Genomic DNA, 24,667 nt, shown 5'->3' on the forward strand with positions numbered 1-24,667 from the left:
TGAGACAGGGTCTCCCTGTAGCCCCAGCTGTTCTGGAACTCACTATGTAGACCAGGCTGGCCTTAAAGGTGTGCACCACCACGTCCAGCTCCACTCCCTTTCTTAATAAACTAAGTATTTTAAATACCAAAAACAAATTCTCTGGCCCATTTATTCCCTCTCCATCCCCACCCTCGCCTCAAGAAACCACTAACCTACTTTCTAGCTCTATGGAGTCATCTTTTCTGGACGTCTAGCTAGAATCTCACCATCTTTCATTTCTTTGAGATTCACCCGTGAACAGGTGTGGTTCCTTTAGTCCTTTTTATTGGTAAGTAGCATTCCATTTTATTAGTGGAAGGGGGTCCCCAGGATGAGGTAACCCTTGCTATGGGAGAGGGTGTTTTTTTAACAATCATAATAATAGCAATCAATTAATTATGGTTTTGGCTTCTAGTTCCCTAATGGATCATGATATTCAGTATCTTTTATGTGTTTATCAGTCACTTGTTTATCTTCTGTGATGAAATATATATTCAATATTTTTCCTATTTCCTTTGGTTTGGTTTTGTCTGTGTGTGTGAAATAGGGTCTTACTATGAAGCTAACTTAGTACACCCAGTGTAGACCAAACTGGCCTCAAACTCACAGAGACCCACCTTCCTCTGCCTCCCAAGGCAAAGTGTGCACCACCATGCCTAGCTGGTTTTCTTATTTCTTAACCAGATTTTGTTTTTGCTTTTCAATTGTAGGATTTCTAAATTAAACATTCTGCATATTAATCTCTCATGAGACACGTGGATTGTGAATCCTTCCTCCCTATCCATGGACCTTCATTCTGTCTGATGGACAAAAGGTTTTAATATTATGCAGCTGAATTTACGTTTTAATTCTTTTGCTGTTACTAATCTTGGTGTCAGATCAAGTGAATTATTGCCAGTCCCCTCAAAAAAGAAAGTTATCTGGTATAATTACTAAAGATGCTGACATAGAAAATAAACCTGTGAGTCCAGTAGAAAGGTCCCCCAAAACTTAACCAAGCCCCACACAGTGGCACATGCCTGGAATCCCGACACTTTAGGGGGACTGTAAGTTCAAGGCCAATGTGGATTACAGAGTGAACTCCTCTCTGGACTATATAGCAAGACCTTGTCTCAAAAAAGAAAACTTTGGGCTAGAGAGATGGCTCAGCGGTTAAGAGCACTGACTGCTCTTGCAGAGGACCCAGGTTCGACTCCTAGCACCCACATGGTGGCTATGAACTGTCGTTAACTCCAGTTCCAGGGGAATCTGAAGCCCTCTTCTGACCTCTGCGGCATTGCATGATACGGGTGCACTCATATACATGCAGGAAATACACTCATATACATAAATAAAAACAGTAAATAAAATATATAAAAAAAGAAGGAAAACCTTACAGCCAGTACAATTCTAGGGTTATTATCAGTGTGAGGGGACTGATAGCCAGAGAAGCCGACCTGGCCACTTAAGGAGAATTGATTTAGTTGTCTCTAGTGTTTTTTAAACTTGATGTGTAGTACGTTTGACTGTGCATCATTCTAAAAAGTTTGTTGTTTTGTTTTTTTCTGAGGCAGGATCTCATGATGCCCAGACTGACCTCAAACTCAAAATGTAGCTGAGGACAACCTTCCACCTCTGGTCCTCCTGCCTCCACCTCCTGGTGCTAGGATTACTGGTGTACACCACCATACTTGTTCTCCATACACCAAGTGTAACCAGAGTTTTGTGCATGCTAAGCAAGCACTCCACCAACTGAGCTATATCCCCAGCCCATTTTATTTATTATTTTTATTTTATGTGTATGAGTGTATTGCCTGCATGTGTGTAGGTGCACCTGTGTCATGCAGTGCCCTCGGAGGTCAGAAGAGGGCATCAGATTCCCCTGAACTGGAGTCATGGGTGATTTTTAGCCACCATGTGGGTGCTGGGAATCAAACCCGGGTCCTCTGCAAGGCCAGTCAGTGCTCTGAATTGCTGAGCCATCTCGCCAGCTCCTGCTTTGTTTTGTAAGTTGCTTTTGTCAGGCTCTTTGTCACAGCAATGAGAAAAGTGACTAACATAGTACCAAAAAGTATTTCCAGAAATTTTGTTATTTTTTGCATTTCTAACAACTATTGACAAAATTCTCAACACAATCCACTTGCCACATAGTGACATTTTGGTCAATGAGAATCTTATATAGGTTCCAGAGGACCCAGTTCAGTTCCCACCACACACATGGCATTAATAATCCGCTGTAACTCTAGTTCCAGGGGATCTAATGCCCTCTTCTGGTCTCCACAGACATTGTATGAAATGGGTGCCCTTACATATATGCAAGCAAAACACAGATACACATAAAAACAAAAATAAAGTTAAAATTTTTTTTTAAAGAAATCTTATATATACAGTAATGGTCTCAAAACTAAGTCACCTAAGACCATCATAGCCATCTTAGGGTATGTGAGTGTGCCCTGTGGTGTTTGTACAGAGATGAAACTTCTGAACCCAGTTTCTCAGAACAAACCCCCCATTGTCAAATGAGGCATGCCTGTTATATTGATTGCAGCAAATTATTTTAAATTTCTTCTTGCTCAACTGACAGCACCATGCTTTAAACTTTCAGCTATTCCTGTAACTTCAGTGATTCAAACTCTTCAGTATGTCATCTCCTGGGAGAGTGATTAGGAGAAGGCAGTCTGTGATCACAGATCCATCGATAGCGTAATTACAGGATGCAGTAAGAACACTGGAAGGAAATCCAGAAAAGGGTGAAGGTTACATTTTTGCAGAGACTCAAAGGATAATGCTCAAAGAGAAGAGAAGCATCTAAAATTTGTGTGTTGTACTAGGCACTGTTCCTTGTACATATATTTCCTTTTTCTTTTAGATTATGCACTCAAGAAGGCTCAACTAGAAATTGAGAAATTGAAAGACAATCTGATAAAATTGAAAGGAAGTGGTGAGTCATTAGCATAATAATAATAGATTGTACAGTAGCATAGGATGTGTACTTTAAAATGTTATATGGGGGGCTGGAGAGATGGCTCAGGGGTTAAGAGACTGACTGCTCTTGCAGAGGACCCAGGTTTAATTCCCAGCACTCACATGGCAGCTACAAACCGTCCTCAACTCCAGTTCCAGAGGAATCCAAAACCCTCTTCTGACCTCCGAGGCATTGCATGACATGGGTGCACTCACATACATGCAGGCAATACACTCATACACATAAAATAAAAATAAAAATAAATAAAATATTTAACATATTATATAGGGACTGCAGAGATGACTCAGTGGTTAAAAGCACTTCCTGCTCTTACAGAGGACCCAGGTTCATATCCCAGCACCCACATTGGGTGACTCACAGCCACCTGTAACTCCAGCTCTGTGGGATCCAGTGCCCTCCTCTGGCCTTGGTGGGCACTTGTATGCATGTGCACATACACATACACACAGAGAGACACATGAATAAAAAATAAAATAAATCTTTAAACTGCCACTGAATGAACATAGCAAGTAGCCCTTTGCTGGTCATAGCTGCTCTTTTGCATCACAGAGAGCTCATCAAGCCGCAGGTGCTCTGCCAGGGCGCTTTTTATGCATTATCTTTAATTCTCCCAACAATTCAGGTGGCAAATAGTATTATCCCCATCTCATAAGTAAGGAAATTGAGTCATGGCATGGTTAAGTGAGTGATCTAACTGATATTTGAGTCCTTATATGTCTATTTCCAAAACGTGTCATCAGTACAAACAATGCATACTGTACTAAGACCACAGAAACCCATACCCCACACATTTGCTCACTGGGTGAAGCCAGTAAGCTTGGAGTCAGTGTTGGATGAACTAATCTGACCTCAAATGGCAACATAAGAATGCTACCAGCTGTTACAAAATTTGACTATCTTGGGGTTGGGGATTTAGCTCAGTGGTAGAGCGCTTGCCTAGCAAGTGCAAGGCCTTGGGTTCGGTCCTCAGCTCTGGGAAAAATGAATAAATAAATAACAAAATAACAAAATTTGACTATCTCAATGGTGACTACAAAAATAATTTAAAAGATGTTTATCGGTTTAAAATAATTCCAAAATTAATTATTCTTTTTAAAATGTGTGAATGTGATTATAAAATAAACACTACTTACTTGTTACTTCATAGAGCAGCTAACTAGGGAAGACAGTAGAAGGCCTAAAAATATTATTAACCAACATTACCTAGTTGATATTTGTAGAAGACGCCAGAATGCACATACTTTTCATATACCCATGAAGCATTTGCTGAGAGAAACCATCCTGGACCATTAAACAAATCTCTGCACAACCAGAATAATACAAAGCATGTTTTCAACCACAATGGAATTAAACTAGAAAAAATGGTAACAAAACATTACCAATATTTGTGGCATGCAGCTAAGTCAGTGGCTAGAGGGAATCTTTTGGCACTTAATGTTTATACTAGAAACCAAGGAAGCACAAAATGCTCTAAACTTTTATCTAAAATTTGAGAATAAGAAAAGCAAATGAGCCAGGTGTGGTGGTGCATGCCTTTAATCCCAGCACTTGGGAGGCAGAGGCAGGCAGATCTCTGTGAGTTCAAGGCCAGCCTGGTCTACATAGTGAGTTCCAGGATAGCTGGGGCTACAGGGAGACCCTGTCTCAAAAAGACCAAAAGATCAAGGAAAACTTCATTCTTTGCAGCCTCAGTAGAACCCTGAATGGGCGTTATAATCCAACCCACACAGCCTTCCTTCCCTTCAGTTAAACTTCCAATGACTCATTCACACTACAACACCAAAATCAAGTGCTAAGTCCTAAAACTGTATTAGGAAATGCTTTTCCTGTTGTGGACACTGGCCACTGGGTGCTCCATTTCAGGCTGTGCTGTAGTTAACTCTCACTGAAAAGACCCTATTATCAGAATCTAGTCTTAGATGAAGATGCTTCGTGAAACAGTTTAACTTAAAAAATGTATCCTTCACTCTGCAGATATTTTTTTAAATACCATGTATCACCTTGACCTATCTAGAGTCAAGGAGTGTGGAGTTTCCCATGCTATGGGAACTTAAAGTATTGAGTCATTCATCCCAATGGTTGTATTAATGCATATACAACCAATGTAGACACTCAGATTACATAGCATGTCCTATTTGGCCCTCACCATGCCCACTTCAGGTTGATAGCCAGGTGACAATTTACCAACAAAGAGAATGCAACTTGAAATATGAAAAGATGAGTATAGAATTGTTGAACATATAGAATTGTTGAACATGGGGCTGGGATTCTGATCCACAATGAGTAGTCTCAAAGTCTAAGCCCTTCTGTCCATTAACTTCCAGTTTCTGAGTTTCCCTAAATTTGGGAATATTAAATTATCATCTCTTAATATATAAATTATTAATTTGGGAATATATAAATTATCACCTCTTAAGTTTCTTGACCCTATTTGTCAACTGTTGTGCAGGTATTTTTATGAGAATTCAAATAAAAATAAAACTCTTAATATAGTAAAAAAAAAAAAAAAAAAAAAAAAAAAAGAGCCCTGAAAAGAACAAATGAAATCTGAAGCGAGCAGAAGGAAAGAGCTAGTAAAATAAGTTAAGGGCTGCCGAGATGGCAAAGCCGTTAAAGGTTCAGGCTCACAAGCAAAAAGAGATAAGGGCTGAAGAGACAGCTAAACGAGTTAAAGTGCTTGCAAACACAAGTCTGGTGACTGGAGTTTGATCCCTAGAACCCACGTAAAAATAGAAACGCCAGGTGCAGTGATGCACATCTGTAATCCCAGCTCTGCCACTTCAAGTTGGGAGGCAACATCAGGAAACTTGGCCAGAAGCTTGTCGGCCAGTATATTGCACAGTAACAGGAAAAGAGAGACCGTGCCAAAATAAAGTAGAAGGAGAGAGCCAGTTCCTAAAAAGTTGCCCTCTGACCCCACGCTGCACACACACTATCAGACACAGATAGACACATACACACGTGCACCCACCCACACACACACACACACACACACAAAATGAATAAATAAACAAATGTTTCTAGCTCCTAGAAGAACTTCTGTTGTTGGAAACTATACTTAAAAAGTTCATTAAGATTGTGTGAGAAATACAAAACTTCTGTTTCAATAGGTTGGTAGAATATTCTAGTCCATAGCGCCCATCTGTAGACAAACCACATATACAGAATGTGGTAGGACTAACACAAGAGCCAGAAATGACATTCCTTTAGAGTTAGTGCCTCCCAAACCAAATCCTTGACCTAGAGGAGTAAACTGTGTTCCTCTCTGTTTTAGATGCAGCTGAGCTACAGAAAGCAAAAGATCATAACCAGAGACTGGATGAGGAGATCCTGGCTTTGAGAAATCGGCTTCGATCGCTTGACTGTGAAAAAAAAGTGCTTGGAGAAATGGTCAGTTTAATTTAGTTCTTGGGAAGTTTTCAGTGTGTATCCGAAAGCCATCAGCAGTATGAGCCACATAGCTCTGCATCACCTAAGCTGGTCCTCAAGAACTGGTCCTGATGGCTATAGCATCTCAGGTCACTGAGATAATGAATGAATTCAGCCTAGATACATTTTATCAGAGTTTGTAGTTTATGTTTTAAGTACCTATGCAAAACAGTAGCATTACTGCTATTGTTTAAATGTAGGGTGTGGATAACAACATAGAGCTAACACATTCACCATTTAAAAACATGGCTCTTTGCAAAAGTTTGAGATTTACAAAAAAAATTTTTTTTTGGTATTTTTGAGACAGGGTCTCCCTGTAGCCCCAGGTGTCCTGGAACTCACTATGTAGACCAGGTTGATCTTGAACCATAGATATCTGCCTGCCTCTGCCTCTGGAGTGCTGGAATTAAAGGCATGCGCCATCATGCCTGGGGAGACTTTTTAAATTTTTGTTTATTTATTATTATTATTATTATTATTATTATTATTATTATTATTGGATTTTGGAGACAGGGTCTCCATGTATCCCTAACTGGCGTGGAACTCGCTATATAGACCAAGCTGCCCCCAATCTCATAGAGCCTACCTCTGCCTCCTGAGTCCTGAGAATAAGGGCATGCTCCAAGGCTAAAAGTTTGAGATTATTAATTTTTTTGCTTTATTTTTATTTTATGTGTATGCATGTATTGCGTGCATATATGCAAGTGCACCCATGTAATGCAATCCCTGCAGCAGAGAGAAGAGGGCATCAGGTCCCTTGGAACTGGAATTACAGATGGTTGTTAGCCTCCATGTGGGTGCTAGGATTCAAACCCAGGTCTTCTGCAAGAATAGCCAGTGCTCTTAACTGCTGAGCCATCTCTCCAGCCCCAAATTTGAGGTTATTAATGTCACACTTTGTTGTGTTCTTTTTGAACCATTTCTTCTTAGAATTTTATTGATCCCCCCCCCTTTTTTTGAGACAGGGCTTGACTGTGTAGCCCTGGCTGGCCTGGAACTCACAGAGATCCTCCTGCCTCTGCCTCCCAAGTACTGAAATTAAAGGCATGCACCACCATGCCCGACTGTTTATTTGAATTTTAACACTATTTTCACATTAATGTGGATATATGTCCAGACTGTACTCATTTTATAACCATATCTCTAGTAGCTAATGCAGTGCTTCACATATGCTAAATGCTCAAGAAAATTTTCTTTAAACTTCATAAATACCTGATTGAGATGATTATTATTAAGACAACAGAAAATGACATATGGGTTAGAATGTAGACCAGTTAGAATGCTCTGCATTGCTACTGGTGGTGTCCCTTCACTCAGTAGTCGCTGCTGGAAACAGTATGGAAGTCCTCAAAGAGCTAATAGAGAATCAACGTGTGGTCTGGTAATTCTACTTCTGGGTGTAGTAAAAGTGAGGACTCAGGCATGCGTCTCTACACTCACTTCATAGCAGCACTCCACAGCAGCCAGAGGATGGAAAGCACCAGTATCCATTGACAAGTTAACAAGAAAATGTGAGCCTTAATATGTGTGTGTGTGTGTGTGTGTGTGTGTGTGTGTGTGTGTGTGTATTAGTCTTTTTTTTTTTTTTAGTCTTTTTGAGACAGGGTCGAGCCTGGAACTCTCTATGTAGATCAGGCTGGCCTCGAACTCAAGGATCCACCTGTCTCTGCCTCCTAAGTGCTGGGATCAAAGGTGTGTGCCACCATGCCTGGCTGGAATTTTTCAATCCTTAAAAGGAAAGACAGTCTCCTTTTATATTTATTTTTATTTGCAAATCTTAGTTGTGCAAATAACGGGTTTCTTTATGACACTTTCATACATGTGTCACACTTTCATATACTTTGACTGCATTCATATACTCTTGTCAGCCCTCCTTCTGACCCCCTTCTTTTTCCCAAACAACCCCTTCCTTCTCTCATGTTATTTTGTTTTAACCTAGATTCTGCATGTGAGAGAAAGCATGCCATGTTTGTCTCTCTGAGTCTGACTTGTCTCACTTAGCACAATGATCTCCAGGTGCATCTGTTTTCGGGAAAGTGATGTCATTTAGTTCTTGATGGCTGAATGAAGCTCCACTGTGTATACCTACTACATTTTCTTTCTCCATCCATCTGCTGATGGTCAGCTCAGCTGCTTCCACACCTTAGCTATTGTGAATACTGCCATGGTAGACATGGACGAGCAGGTGTTTCTGTTCTATGCTGACCTGCACTTCTTTGGGGAAATACCCAGGAGTGGTATAGGTGGGTCATATGGGACTTGAATTTTTAGCTGTTGAAGACTCTCCAAACTGATTTCCATAGTGTCTGAACTAATTTACATGAAGGCAGGACATTCTAAGCAGGTCCAGTGTAATTCCAGGTACTAGAGAGGCTTAGGCAGGAGGATCACAAGTTCAGTGTTAGACTATATTCATTTTCAGGCAATTTAATGAGACACCGTCTTAAAAAAAAAAAAAAAACGTAGAAAGAAGGCTGGGGATATTAAACAGTGGTTCAGTACTTGCCTCTTATTCATGAAACCCCATTAGTACACACACACACACACACACACAACTTATAAGATGGATAAAATTTTAATGTATTATCCTAAATCAAATAAGCCCACTGCTCAAAAAGCCCCAAATAGTATGTGATTCCACTTATATGAGGCACTTTGTGTAGTCAAAATCACAGGGACAGGCAGTGGAATGAGGGGAGGGAATGATGGATGGTTGTTGGTGAGTGGATGTGGCCTCCAGCAAGACAAGAGTTCTAGAGCCAGATGATTGTGCAGCAGTGTGAACATGCCTACCACCACTGAACTATGCTCATTTTAAATAACCAACAGGGCACATTTTGCATTACATGTATCTTGTGACAGTAGAAATACAATCAAATAAGAAATGTATGAACATATCGAGATTTTTCATGTTGTCTCAGTCTAAGTTTGTGTAGCTAATATCCATAAATATGATTATATGTTTAATGTCAGTGTGTGTGCATAAAGCAGTTTTGGAACAAGTTTGGTAACAAGTAGCATTACCTCTAGAAAAGGAAGTATTGTGACATTTAGGAAGATGTTACCTGTTGTTCTGTATATCCATATGTTGAATTTGTTCAGAGAGAATATATTTGCATATTTTATTCAATTTTTTAAATTAATTTTATTTATTTTTAAAATATTTTATTTATTTTATTGTATGTGTATGAATGTATTACCTGCATGTATGTAAATGCACTCATGTCATGCAGTGCCCACGGAGTTCAGAAGGCATTGAATTTCTCTGGAACTGGAGTTACAGACAGTTGTTAGCTGTCATGTGGGTGCTGGGAATTAAACCCAGATCCTCTGCGAGAGCAGTCAGTGCTCTTAACTGCTGAACTATCTCTCCAGCCCCTTTTTTATTTTTATTTTTATTATTTATTTATTTATTTATTTATTTATTTATTTATTTATTTATTTATTTATTTATTTATTTATTTATTTATTTATGTCTTTTTGAGACAGGGTCTCCCTATAGCCCCAGCTGACCCAGAACTTGCTATATAGACCAAGCTGGCTTTGAACTCACAGAGATCTGCCTGCCTCTGCCTCTCGTTTAATTATTTTTTATTATGTAGATATATCTGTGGGTCTCTGTGAGGGTATGTGCATGTGAGTGCAAGTGCCTGAGAAGGCCAGAGGCATCAGACCCCCAGAGTTGGAGTTATAGGCCTTTGTGAGCTGCCTCACAAGGGTGGGAACTGAAATGGGATCCTCTTAGTGTATTATTAAAACACACCAATAATGTAGCCAAACAAAAGTTGAGAAACCTGTAAGATATTTACTTTGTGTTTAAGGTTGAAAAGCTCAAAGGAGAAATGTATGACTCTCAAAAGACTCCGCCCCTTGGAAGCCATGCCCCTGAGAAAATCACAGGTGCGGAACAAAGGGGAGAGGTATCTTCAAGGCCCATTTTTTCCTGGTTTATAATTTTTTAACAATTCTTTAAAATTTTTATTTTACTTATTTATTCTGCATGTGTATGTGTACATACACTCATGTGAGTACATACTGTGGTACTCTGGTGGAAGTCAGAGTCTGTTCATTTTCTACCATGTGGGTCCCAGGGATTGAACTCAGGACATCAGGCTTGGTGGTGAGCACCTTTACCTGCTGAGCCAGCTCACTAGCCCCTGATTTCTAATTTTTTTAAAAAAATTTTTATTTATTATTTTTATTTTATGTGTATGCATGTATTGCCTGCATGTAGGTAAGTGCACCTGTGTCCTGCAATGCCCGCAGAGGTCAGAAGAGGCTGTCAGATTCCCTGGGACTAGAGTTATGGACTGTTGCTAGCTGCCATGTGGGTGCTGGGATTCGAATCCAGGTCTTCTGCAAGAACAACCAGTGTTCTTAACTGCTGAGCCATCTCTCCAGCCCCTGATTTCTAATTTTTACTGAGTTGCATTTTCACATTTGCTGCTGTCTTCTTACCGGGTTCATCAGTTAATTACAGCTAGAGGAGCTGAAGTATAAGACATGGGTTTTGGTTGGGCGTGGTAGCACAAGCCTTTAATCTCAGCACTTGGGAGGCAGAAGTAGGCAGATCTCTGTGAGTTCAAGGCCAGCCTGGTCTACATAGCAAGTTCCAGGCCAGCTAGAGCTGCAGGGAGACCCTGTCTCAAAAAGACAAAAAAAAATGTTTTTCTGTTTTCATCCTCTCCACAGAGAACAATTAATTTGAAGAATGTGGTGGATCATTTCTTGAAGGAAATAAAGAATCTTGTGACTATCAAACTATGCTAAGCAATTTCAATCATCAAATAGTATAGAACTGACCCATGGCAGGGTAAGGGGTGGGTAACTTGGACCACAAATAGAACAATAAAACTTAGATGAGTAGTAAGGTGTGGGTGGATATAACACTTGGCTTCTCTGTGACCAGCTCCTGAAGCAGGGGGCAGAGTGATGAAGGCCAAGGCATCTGAAGCAAGTGTCCAGGTGTCTGAGAGCCACCAGTTAGCATCTCACTGAGACTTTAAATTGCCCCTCAAGGTTGCTCAGTGACAGTGAATATGTTCTGGTGGGGTTTTCTTTGGGGAGGTTGTCTTTTTTTTGAGACAGGGTCTCCCTGTAGACCCAGCTGGCCTGGAACTTGCTATGTAGACCAGGCTGGCCTTGAACTCACAGAGATGCCTGCCCCTGCCTCCTAAGTGCTGGGATTAAAGGTGTGCACCACCATGCCCGGCTATATTCTGGTGTTTTATTGACCACTTGCACTTGTTTGTGAAGCGTCTGTTCAAATTTTTTCTCCATTTTTAATAAGGCTGTATGTATTTTTATTGAATTACATAGGAGTTCTTTATATATTTTAAATAATAGTTCTTTATAAAATGTATCTATTACAAATTTTTTTACACTCTGTACAATGTTTTTCTTTCCGAGTGTGTGTGTGGGTGTGTGTGTGTGTGTGTGTGTGTGTGTGTGTGTGTGTGTGAATGTGTACACCACAGCATGCATGTGGAGGTCAGAGGACAACCTATAGAAGTCAGTCCTCTCCTTCCACCATATGGAAGGGCTGTGGAGATCAAACTTAGCATCAGACTTGACAGCAAGCACCTTTACTCTCTGAACCATCTCATTGACACCTTTTCTTTCTTTTTTTAAAAGATCTATTTATATTTTATGCATATGAATGTGTTACTTCATGAGTTTATGTGTACTACATGCACACAGATACCCTCTGTGGCCAGAAGAGGGTTTCAGATACCCTGGAACTGGAGTTACAGGTGATTGTAAACTGCCCAGAATGGATGCTGGGAATCAAACCCAGGTCCTCTGCAAGAGCAGCAAGTTTTCTTAACCACTGAGCCATCTCCAGACCCCTCTTGCTTTTCTTTAAGACTAATATGTCTATTTATTGTGTGCTTGTGTCTGTGTGAATGTATGCATACATGTGTATGCAGGTGCACATGCCTCTACAAGCATGTCGAGGCCAGAAGAGGGTACCAGGTACTTCCTGTATCCGTCTCTGCCTATTCTTTTGGGGCAGGGTCTATCCCTGAACCTAGAGCTCTGGTTTTCTCAGCTAGACTGGAAGCCAGCAATCCCTAGAGATCCTCCTGCCTCTGTCCTGCTAGGAGCTAGGATTACAGGCATGCATGGGACATGTGGCTTGTTTCGTGTGTGCTGGGATCCCAACTTCAGTCCTCATGATTGTGCAGCCATCTCTCTAGCCCCATTTTCTTTTTTTGCTTGTTTGTTTGTTTTGAATTTTTGGAAACTAATAAATACTTATCTTGATGACTGTACATATGTAATGCTGCTTGGTAGTATTCTGAAATATCACAGCAGTGGTTGTTTTCCTGAATGGTTTGTAGTCTTCAATAATGATCAGGAGTGACATGTATGAAATTGCTGTCAAACCAGTAAGACTGCATTTATGCAGCCATCATTTTCAGGATTGTTGGTACCTGGGCATACTTTCCCCAAATAACCTTGCCTCCTGTGTCATAAGGCCCGACTCACTCACATTGACTTCAATAATGTACCGTTAGTGATTACGCCCAGAGTTGTATATAGTGGGGATGATGGATTCTTTTTTACACCAGTTATTGGCAGGCAAAAGGTGGCTTTCAGCTCAGGATGTGATACATGGGCCTTCTTGGCCTAATGAACCTTTTGTATTTAGGTGGTTTTCTCATAAAACCATCACTGACAAAGCAGACTTTAGTAACCATCCTCTTCTACACTCTCTTTTTTCTCTTTCCTGTTCAAAAACGTTCAATACTTCTGTTGCTCCTTGAGCAGGAACTTTGGGCAGAGGGACTTCCCATTTTCCCCTTCTCGTCCTGATTTTGTTTAATTATGTTGGAAAGTCCTTTCGCCCTGGACTGCCCTTCTCTGTCCAGAGATAGGCACCGCTCCCTGTGGAGTCTTTTCATCATCCTTTTCTTTGGTGTTTCTCTTTTCATGCATCTTGATAATCCTTTACATTTGTATTTTCTCAGCATGGCACTGTTTATGGTACAGCTTAGCCTTCAGACCAATCTTTTTTTAAAATATTTTATTTATTTTATTTTATGTGTATGAGTGTATTGCCTGCATGTATGTGAGTGCACCCATGTCATGCAATGCTGCGGAGGTCAGAAGAGGGCTTCGGATTCCCCTGGAACTGGAGTTAAGGATGGTTTGTAGCCACCATGTGGGTGCTGGGAATCAAACTCGGGTCCTCTACAAGAGGACAGTGCTCAACTGCTGAGTTATCTCTCCAGCCCCTCCTTTGCAAGTCTGGTGATGTTGTTAATGGATGTTTGATATTATGAATTTCAAGTAATTGAGGACTAGATTTTATTGTCTTGCTTAAAGCATATTAAAATTGGCTTTCCCAGTTGGTTAAGTCACTTGCTGAATAACTTGTTCTTTTCTGGGTTGTTTTTAAGCTTTCTTTGGCAGATCCAGAGCAGTCTATAACCCAGAGCTAGCATAGTCCACTCTTGAAGTGTGATCTTGGGTGTTCAAAAGGACTCTTTAATCTACCTGGCCACAACTCCAATGTCTCCCACCTCAGTTGAACTCTGAGGATTATTTTTACTAGTCTCTCATTCTTTGCCAGTTTGCATGGAGTTTGGTCCTGTTGTGCAGGGCTCAGCATTTAGGAAAGGCTTGGTAACCTGCCGAGGATGCCTGCACCCTGTGCCTGTCTCACTCTCTTCTCTCTGATACTCTGCTACACAGACTTCTGTCCTGTCACTTCTGACTTCTCAATTCTGCAGAACCGCTGTACCCACAGGATTCTCTTTGCATTGTCACACTTGGAATATGCTGCCAGGCAGAGATCCCTGGCAGCTGTAGTGTTTGCCTAATTCTCCCTCTATAATGGATCAGAAGTCCTCTAGTGTCTCTTGTCACATGTCTGGGAATAGGTTTTATTTATTTATTTAATTTTTATTAATTTTATTTTTTATTTATTTATTTATTTATTTATTTTTTTGTCTTTTGAGACGAGGGATCCCTGTAGCTACAGCTGGCCTGGAACTCACCATGTAGACCAGGCTGGCCGTGATCTCACAGAGATCTGCCCACCTCTGCCTCCCAAGTGCTGGGACTAAAGGTGTGTACCACCACACCAGGCCCAAGAAGAGGCTTTTAAAAATGCTTCCTTTCTGCACATAAATGCCAAGGGGAGTCTCATTCCTGTTATTCCATTGTAATTCTCACTTCCTTCTGTATGACTTGTTTTCCATGTCCATTGCCTATTTTTCTGTTGGAAATAAGAGGAAGGGGGCTTTGCGTATATGCGTGTGGTCATATATGTGCAAGTGCATATGTGTGTGCAGTGCGGGCGCATGTATATGGAAGCCAGAGGTTCACCATTTCAGAGGGTGATTTTTTTGTTGTTGTTTGAAAATTTCATACTTACAAATTCTGTGTTTTGATCAAGTCCACCCTCCAGTCCCTCCCCTCCAGTCCCTCCCCTCCAGTCCCTCCCCTCCTCCCACACCACTTTTCACTCCCAAGTTCATGTGCTTTTTTTCCACTTAGTCCTTGCCAGTAATTTCTTGGGTATAGGGCCACCTCATGGAGCATGTGTAGCCTCCCAGGGACTGCATCCCTGAAGAAAACTGACTCACCTTCTACCAGCAGCCGTCAAGTGCCAGTAGCTCCTCAGCTGGGGTGGGACTTCATGAACTCCTCCCCCATCCATGGCTGGATTTTGGCTGGTTGATCTTGTGCATGCAGTCACAGCTGCTGACTGTAAGATCATGCATACGACAGCCTAGTCATGTTCAGTAAGTCCTATTTCACTGCAGCCATCCCATGCCTCTGGCTCTGGCAGTCTTTCTGCCCCTTTTTCTGTGCTGATCTCTGAGCCTTAGGGGAGGGCTTGTGATCTAGATGTCTCATTTAGAGGTGAGCATTCCGCAGGCTTTTATTCTCTGCATGCAGAGGATGATTTTTTCTTAATTATTTGTTCATTTTATATATAGGAGTGTTTTGCCTGCATGTATGTAAGTGCATTGGATCCCCTGGAGCTGGAGTTATGGATGGTTGTTAGCCATCATGTAGGTGCTGGGAATAGAACCTGGGTTCTCTGCAAGAACAGCCAGTGCTCTTAACTGCTGGAACCATCTCTCTAGCCCCAGAGGATGATTTTTAAACATGAATTCACAACTTATTCTGTGTGCTTTTCAAAGTAACTTCTCCGAGGACTACCTGAAAATACATGAGTTTATTTTTATGTATTTATTTATTTGGTTTTGGGTTGTAGGGTTTTTTTGTTTGTTTATTTGTTTTTGTGTGTTTTTGAGACAGGGTCTCTATGTGGCCCCAGCTGGCCTGGAACTCGCTTTGCAGACCAGGCTGGCCTCCAACTCAGAGATCCACCTGCCTGTGCTTCCCAAGTGCTGGGACTAAAGGCGTGCACCCCCACACCCGGGATTGGTTTTTTTGTTTTGTGTTGTTAAGATTTTTTGCAGATCAGGTGGGCTTCAAAGTCACTAAATAGCTAAGGGTGAACTTGACCTCCAGATCCTGCTGCCTCACCTTTCAAGTCCTGAGATTACCAGTGTGCCACCACACCCAGATAATACATGTGTTTATTGCAAAACCTCTTGCAAAAATAAAGTTTTGGGGTCCTAACATAGTGTCTTCTGACTGCCTCAGCCCTCAGTGTGAAGACCTTGGTGTGCAGACCTCAGTGTGCAGACACAGCTGATCCTTTTCAGTGTAAGTTGTCTGCATGTCTGTGCTCTTCCGCTCTGACATTCGCTAGCACAGGACCACAGGGGTATTATGGTACAGAAACTGTAATCAAGGCAGTTTTCTTTAAATGGCAAGAGCATCCTCAGGTGGTCTGAGAGCAAATTCTACCTCTTATCATTTACATGTGACTTTGAACACATTACTTAGCTTTCTGTTCCTTAATTTCCTTCTCTGTAAGTAGGAATGGCAACAGTGCCTGCTGTCATATCACAATTATGCAGAAAGTACCAGTGTATATTTTGTATTTTATAACTGGTTGCTGAGAGAGTAAATGCACAAACAAATCAATAAGGAGAAAGGAGATTGCAGATGCCTGCAGGATAATATTTTATGCAAAACAATTGAAAAACAATATTGTGCATGTGAAACACTGCAGTTTTTAAATTTTTTATTTATTCTATTTTTATTTCATGTGTATGAATATTTTATCTGCATGTATGTAACTGCACAACATGCATACAATGCCCCGTGGAGGCCAGAAGAGGGTACTGGATCCCCTGGAACTGGAGTTATAAATGTCTGTTAGCCACCATGTGGGTGCTGGGAACTGAACCCAGGTCCTCTGCAAGAGAAGCCAGTGCTCTTAAATACTGAGCCATCTCTCCAGTCCCATACTGTTTTTTTTTTAAGGTAAAAATATTCTTATAAAACAGGACAAATCAGAACCCACCTCTCTTGCAAACCTCATTCTTCTGTCACTCTCCCCTCTGACATTGTATGGATAAGAATAGTTTTATCCAGATTTGCCCCTGCTTACAATGTTTTTGCATCTAATTTCCCACCCCATTTTCTCCATTCTTTTGTGTGACAGTGAAATGTGACAGAAGAGTGGTTGCTCTGAGAAGTTGTCTACCAAAACAAAACTATTTCCCCAAAGACTTCATCTGTGTGGTAGTACCTGAAATTCTTCAACTTCTTATGTGACCATTTTCTTTTGTCTATGACCGTGATTGCAGCCTTTGTTGCATTATCCACCTACCCATGTGAAGTAGGCTAATCTAGGAGGAAAGTCCCAAGATGAACTTGGAATTGCAAGAGTTACTGGGGAATTGTGAGTGAAGGATAAATGAAAAGCAGGCACGGTCTGCTAGAGCTTTCAGATCTGAGGCACGTCCGACATCTGTTAAAGAGGGAGAAGACAGGAAGGGTGGGCTGGAAGAGCCTGGGACTGCGGTGTAGATAAGAATGTCAGCCAGCCCAGAAGTTCTGGCACAGCTCTAAGCTGTAGAGGAATCCGGATGTGGCGGGAACATTCCTGTCTTGCTCAAGTATTCCCTGAAGACTGCCTGCAGTGTGGCAAGCACTTCCTTGGGGGGTGGGGTGGTCAGTAGTTCGCCTCTGTGGCCCTCTACATCATAGAATTATTGACATTGGCAAAGACCCTTGGAAGAAGATACCTGCTTAATCTGTCCTCTGTGATCAATGTTATCTGTGACATTCTGTATCAATGAGTATCTACCTTATTGTAAAAGATGTTCAGAAGGGGCTTGGTGATTAGAAGAACTGGCTGCCACAATGGTGGCTAATAACCATCCATAACTCCAGTTCCAGGGGACCTGTGCCTCTTCTGGCCTCCTCAGGCATTGCACAGACATGGTATACTAACATACTTGCAGGCAAAACACTCATACACATAAAGTTAAAATAAATAATCCAGAACTAATTTTAAAGATATTCAGAAAAGATCACAATTTTCCATTTTCCCTAACATTTAAGTGTCATAAGTTTTTCTTCCCCCTATATCAAATCTCATTGGCTATGGTGTAAGCCAGTTTTCTTTTCCTTATCATCAAGACTTGTAATAGATGCATATTTCTTTTTAAATTTTATTTATTTTTTATTTTATGTATATGCATGTATTGCCTGCATGTAGGTAAGTGCACCCGAGTCCTGCAGTGCGTGAGGAAGTCAGAAGAGGCTTTTGGATCCCTTAGGACTGGAGTTACGGACAGTTGTTAGCTGCCATGTGGGTGCTTGGATTCAAACTCGGGTCTTCTGCAAGAACAACCAGTGTTCTTAACTGCTGAGCCACCTCCCCAGCCCCTAGATGCATATTTCTAAATTTACGGCTTCACATTAACGCCAACAGTTCCTTTATTCCCTCTGTTCCCACATAGAGCCAGCTGGATGGTGCTAACAAAGAACTTTGTAGATAATTTTTTTTTAGTGGATGAGGGAGAGAGAGAATTTAAAAGCAGGGCTTTCCAATGTAGCCCAGGCTAGCCTCTAACTTACAGTGATCCTCCTGACTCCACCTCTTGAAAGTTAGGATCACAGGAGTTTACCACTACAGCCAGCTACTTGGTGAGACCCATTAAAACTAAAAAAAAAAAAAAAAATTTGTGAGTGAACAGTAATCAGTTTGAGTTAAATGACTAATTAAAGGCATTTCCTGAAGAAAGGTGGTCACTGAAATGGATTTTTGCCTTCAAAGTTCTTTTTTCACCAAGAAAAAGCTGGAGCTTCCTTAATTGAGTTTGGCAACCAGGTGACGTGCTGTCAATAACTGTGAGCCCCAGGATCATTTACACAGAGAGGCAAAGCAGGTCAGAGCAGCCATTCCTGTGAGCTGGTTTCCTGACCTTGACCTGGTGCTGGCCAACTACAGATGGGCGGGATCCCTTCCTGATCACTCCTTGTTTTATTTTGTTTCCTACAAAAGGAAGTAAAAGGACAGTGAGATTTGTTTTACGTCAGCCTGAATACCTGGTTAAACATTATTCCTAGGTGTGTCTGAAAGTGTTTGCAAAATAGGTTAGTGTTTGACTATGTAGACTGAGCAAGGCACCAGGGTTAAGAGTGAGTGAGTGGGCCTAATCTAATCTAATTTTAATCAGTTGAGGGACTGACTAGAACAAAAAAGAAGAGTTCCCCCCTCCACCTCTGTGTGTGTGTGTGTGTGTGTGTGTGTGTGTGTGTGTGTGTGTGTACACAATCTACTGGTTGTGTTTTTCTGGAGAACCCTGACAGATACAGATGGAAGTGCCTATCTGGGAATCTACACTGTGTAATAACTACTGAAGATTTGACATGATTCATGAAGTTTTCTTTGCTATTTCATTTTGTTGTGTTTTGGGGAGGTTGTTTGTTTGTTTGTGTTTGTGTTGCTTGTTTGTTTTGAGACAAGTTCTCTGTTGCACTGGTTGGTCACAAACTTGCTGTCCTCCGGCATCAGATGCCTGAGTGTGCACTGTCGTGCTAGCACAGGCTAGTGTAATTCATGACATTCTATCGGAAATTCTGGGGTAGGTATTGTTTACGTAGTTGAGAAAACCAAGGCTACAAATTCATAAATGGAGATATCAAGATGCCACATCTCAGCCTGACCACAAAGCCCATGTTTTTGCTCCTCTAGTTTTCAAAATGTTTCTGTGGTCCTTGGTACGCCACACACACAAAACTCTAGATCTTCCTCCACAGCAGAGGAGCCTTCACTTTGGATACGATCTAGCAGGTATTCCCAGAAGAATTCTCTTGAAAATATAAGGGAGTGCCCAGGCGTGGTGGCGCATGCTTTTAATCCCAGCAGAGGCAGGTGGATCTCTGTGAGTTCGAGGCCAGCCTGGTCTACATAGTGAGTTCCAGGCCTAGCTGGAGCTACTACAGGGAGACCCTGTCTCAAAACCACCAAAAAGAGAAAAAAAAAAAAAGAAGAAAGAAAAAAAAGGAAAAGAGAAGGGAGTGAGTGGGTAGTCCTTTGGCTTATAAAAGTAATCCAGAAAAATCACTTCCTTTTATCGGGCTCCTAAAACATGAAGCAGTGTTTCTGTATGCCACCAGGCTCGTCAGCAAATAGACCACTGTATTGCTGTTGGTCTGCATGTTCTCAGAGAAAATGATTTTAAAATGAGAAATGAAAACCAACGAGCTCCACTAAGATGACTCAATAGGTGAGAGCTGCCAAGACTGAAGACCTGAGTTCAGTCCCTGGGACCCACAGAGTTGAAGACAAGAACTGACTTCGGCAAGTCGTCCTCTGACCTCCACACGCTTATGGCAGCATGTTCACACATACACACGTGCACACACACACACGTGCACACACACACACATACACACACACAAATAAATGTACTAATTTTTTTTTATAAAAGGGACAAATGCGAGGTGTCTGGCAGGGGTAACAATAGGTACCGTGTCTTAAGCATTTATGAAGCACCATGACATGTGAGAATACACAGTCCCTGTGGCACGCTTCAGAGCAGACACCGTATTCCCACTGCATATTCTGAGAGCTTTAGGGAACTTGCCCAAATGAAAAGCCAGGAATTGATGCAGCCTTTCTTGGCCTAGAGTCCCTTTTCTACACAGTCCAACTCTTAGGGAGATTTAGAGAAGTTCATATAGGGGATTTATTCTAAGGGAGGGGCTGTAGCATGTCGGTGTTAGCACAGAGGAGATGAGTGGGCAGTGTTTCACCCTCTGTAATGCCTGAGCCATCTCTTGTGACTGAGAGAGGCCACAACAGTAACAATCTGCCCGAGAGGCACAGTTAAGTTCAGAGCACCAAATACGCCTGACCTTTCAGAACAGTGAAATTTCAGAATATTGAAACAGAACATTTCAATAGAACACTGACAGTCAAGTGTTCTGAGCTGTTAAACTGTTTCTCCAGAGTCCTTAGCAGCTGACCCTTGTGATCCAGAGCCTTGCTAACAAATCATTGGCTTTCTTTCCTCTGTTTGCTGCTGACTGGCAGGTGAAGTGTGCTCCCTTTAGCCACTGTTTACCTCACAGCTCACTTCCCACATCACTTGAATCCATTTTCTACTTTAAACTTTGGTTATCAGTCTCATGAAGTACATAAATTGCCCAAATGCATAACTATATTCAATGTGCCATAAATTATGGTTAAATTTACACATGTGTATGTAAAATATATTCAAATACGTTTGAATATATTGTTTTTTAATTTTAATTTTTAAAAATATTTTATTATTTTTATTTTATGTGTATGAGTGTATTGCCTGCATGTATGTGAGTACACCCATGTCATGCAATGCCTCGGAGGTCAGAAGAGGGCTTTGAATTCCCCAGGGACTGGTGTTAAGGACGGTTCGTAGCCACCATGCGGGTGCTGGGAATCAAATCTGAGTCCTCTGCAAGAGCAGTCAGTGTTCTGAACCACTGAGCCATCTCTCCAGCCCTCTGAATATATTGTTTTTCAAGTACAAAATACATAAACATGAATTATAAATTATGTTTTTAATTTTCAAATATGTTACTTGGAAAAGCTATCTTTAAATTTTTTAAAATAACTGTGCATGGTAGCTCCTGCCTTTAATCCTAGCACTCATGAGGCAGAGGTGGGCAGATCTCTGCAATGGAGGCCAGCCTGATCTACATAGCGAGTTCCAGGGCAGCTGGAACTACAAGGAGAGCCTCGCTCAAAAAAGCAAGCGAACCAAAGTTAAAATACATAACATTCTGTTACTAAGAAAGCACAACGTAAAGGAAGGCTGTTCTTGGTTTTAAGAGTCAAGACCTTCCCTGCTTTGTGCTATGGTGTCAGAGGGTGTTAGGGTGAGGCTCAAAATTTCCTGCCTCGAGTGCTGGATGCATCAGATCATGTGTGGACATGCAGAGGTGTTCACCAGAGAGGGCAGATTCTGGGTAAGGAGGAAAGAGAAGCTGGGCATGGTGGTACATGCCTTTAGTCCCAGCACTCAGGAAGGCAGAGGCAGGTGGATCTCTGTGAGAGTTCAAGGCTAGCCTGGTTTATGTAGCGAGTTCCAGGCCAGCTGGGGCTACTGAGGGATCCTGTCTCAAAAAGACCAAAAAAAAAAAAAAAAAGATGGAGGAAACTGCTCTGGGGGAAAATGTAAGTCAACACAATCCTTCTTTTTTTTTTTTTTTTCCTTTTTCCTAAGATTTATTTTATTTATGTGTCTGAACCTATGTATGTGTGAGGGCCCACGGAGACCAGAAGAGGGCATCAGATCTCTTGGAGCTGGAGTTACAGGTGTTTGTGAACCACCTGATGTGGGTGCTGGGATCCAAACTGTGGGCCTCTGATAGAGCAGTAAGTACTCCTAACTGCTGAGCCATCTCTCCAGCCCCAGCTCAATTCTTGTCTAGACTTTCTGTGCAAACCACTGCTCAGGAGGAATTATAAAATTCACGCTTGGGATTTTGCATCCATTTCTTCCTAACATTCCTTGTTTTTTCAATTTAATATTGATATTCAATTTAATAATGTTTTATGGACATTGAACATGAGAACTGTACATGGCAAATTCTCATGAACTCAGAATAATCAGGATTCTGTAGAGCATTTTCTAGTGCTTGTTCCCATTGGCTCACTACCAAACAGTAAAAGCCCAACTCCATAATAAATCATCTCATAGTTAAGACAAACAGCTGGTCTAACACTAGATGGAAGGCAAAACTTACTTGTAGGAAGAGATTTCATTGGTTTTGCCTCAGGGAAGGATATTTAAGAAATATAGTTTATTTTGGGGCCTGGAGAGATGGCTCAGCAGTTAAGAACACTGACTGTTCTTGCAGAAGACCCGGGTTCAAATCCCAGCACCCACATGGCAGCTAACAACTGTCTGTAACTCCAGTTCAGGCGACCCAACAGCCTCTTCTGTCCTCTGTGGGCACTGCACGACACAGGTGCACTTACCTACATGCAGGCAACACACACATACACATAAAATAAATAATAAATAAATAAATTTTAAAAAAAGAAATATAGTTTCTTTTGGGGGTCAACAGATGGCTCCGTAGGTAAAGAAAGGCACTTGCCATGCAGGCCTGGTGGCCTGAGAGCCACCTAAAGGTGGAAGCAGAGAACTGACTGCACAGAAGTTGCCCTCTGACCTTCACACATGCACCTTGACACTCATGCACCCACACATCACAAACACACAATAATGAAATTTTAAAATTAATGGGCTGGAGAGTTGGCTCAGGTTTTAAGAGCACTTACTGCTTTATCAGAGGCCCAGAGTTTGAATCCCAGCACCCACATGGTGGATAACAACCACCTGTAACTCCAGTTCCAGGGGATCTCACACCCTCTCCTGTCCTCTGTGGGCATTGCATGACACAGATGCACTTACATATATGTAGGCATAACACTCATACACATAAAATAAAAATAAAAATTAAAATTAAATAAATGTAGCTTATCTTTTAAAGTATTTTTTAAAATAACGCATGTATGTATTTTAACTGATTGTTTATTTGAATTAAGATTTCCAACTAAGAGCCCAAGTTATCAATGTAGGAAGACAGAAGAGAAACCAGTATGAAAGTTCAAGAGGCAATTAAAATGCAGGATGTTAATAAGGTAAGAAATGAAATTAAAAGGTGAATTTTTTTGAGATAGGGTCTCAGGTAGCCAAAACTGACCTTGAACTCCTAATCTTCCTGCCTTTACCTGCTAAGTGTTGAGGTTCTAGACATGCACCACTATACCCAGCTAGAAAAAGTTACTTTTTTTTTTTTTTTTGTCTTTTTGAGACTGGGTCTCCCTGTAGCCCCAGCTGTCCTGGAACTCACTATGTAGACCAGGCTGGCTTCGAACTCACAGAGATCCACCTGCCTCTGCCTCCTGAGTGCTGGGATTAAAGGTGTGCGCCACCACGCCTGGCTAAAAAGTTACATTTTCTGATACACGTGAGCCAAACCCCATTAAAATGCTCAAAAATGACTCAAAACAGGCAAAAGGAGAAAACACACCTCTGAGAATGGTCAGTCTGTACCCCACTGTGATCAGCAGGTTCAGAAAACCTTCCAGGGAGCGTCAGTCAGGACATATTGGGGATGACACACATATTACCACCTTGTAAGTGTGAGAGTTCAGAACGAGCTAATGCCAGCATCAGCCAAAACCAGAGCATTTTCTCTGAGCAAAGTGTCCATATACCTCCAGCCATCATTATCCCTATTTTTCATAAGAAACTAAAGCTAAGAAAATGGAAATGACTAGCTCTCTTTGATAGGTGGCAGACAGCAGGACAGGACAGCACAGGTCTGCCCTTGACTGTGTGTTCTTTTAGCACAGCACGGCTCTCAAGGAGGGTCCTACTCCTTCCTCACCAAGGTGCACTTTAATTCAGTTGAATTCCCTGATAGGTTTTGCACACAACAGAAAGTATACATTGACATGACCAAATAGAATAGATATTGAACATAAGCTTTTTAAAAGTTAAACTAACTTTAAGACCCTGGGAAAGTACACAGCACCAGAAACTCAACTATCTCCTCTGGGGGAAATGTGATCCCATGGTGTCCTGAGAACACAAAACGAAATAATTTGTGTAAAGCCTTCGCCATAGTGTCTGACGTATGAAAGCCCCTCGGTAAGTATCATCCATTACTACCGTTGGCTCCAGATAGCATCAGCGGTTTGTTTGAATAGATTCCATCAATAGCTTATATTTGGGGACCAGTGAGATGGCTCCACCATGCCTGGTGACCTGAGTTCAAGCCTCTAACCCACATGGTAGAAGCAGAGACCCCCCCACACAGCCCCGCAGGTTGTCCTCTGATTCCACACAGACGTCATGACAT

The 24,667-nt window shown here is 41.6% G+C and overlaps 1 protein-coding gene and 1 pseudogene across 1 annotated transcript in view; one reads left to right on the forward strand and one right to left on the reverse strand.

Annotated features, from left to right (window-relative positions):
• Positions 1–24,667, forward strand: part of Ccdc30 (coiled-coil domain containing 30) — a 151,551-nt gene that overhangs the window by 16,333 nt on the left and 110,551 nt on the right. The window contains exons 4-5 of the mRNA XM_008842840.3: positions 2,870–2,941; positions 6,261–6,376. Of these exons, the coding sequence (XP_008841062.1) occupies positions 2,870–2,941; positions 6,261–6,376 (188 nt within the window). The remainder of the gene's footprint in view (positions 1–2,869; positions 2,942–6,260; positions 6,377–24,667) is intronic.
• LOC103741899 lies at positions 12,800–13,423 on the reverse strand (annotated as a pseudogene).

This window comes from Nannospalax galili, unplaced genomic scaffold (assembly GCF_000622305.1).
Source record: "Nannospalax galili isolate Female #2095 unplaced genomic scaffold, S.galili_v1.0 scaffold1480, whole genome shotgun sequence".
NCBI lineage: Eukaryota > Metazoa > Chordata > Mammalia > Rodentia > Spalacidae > Nannospalax > Nannospalax galili.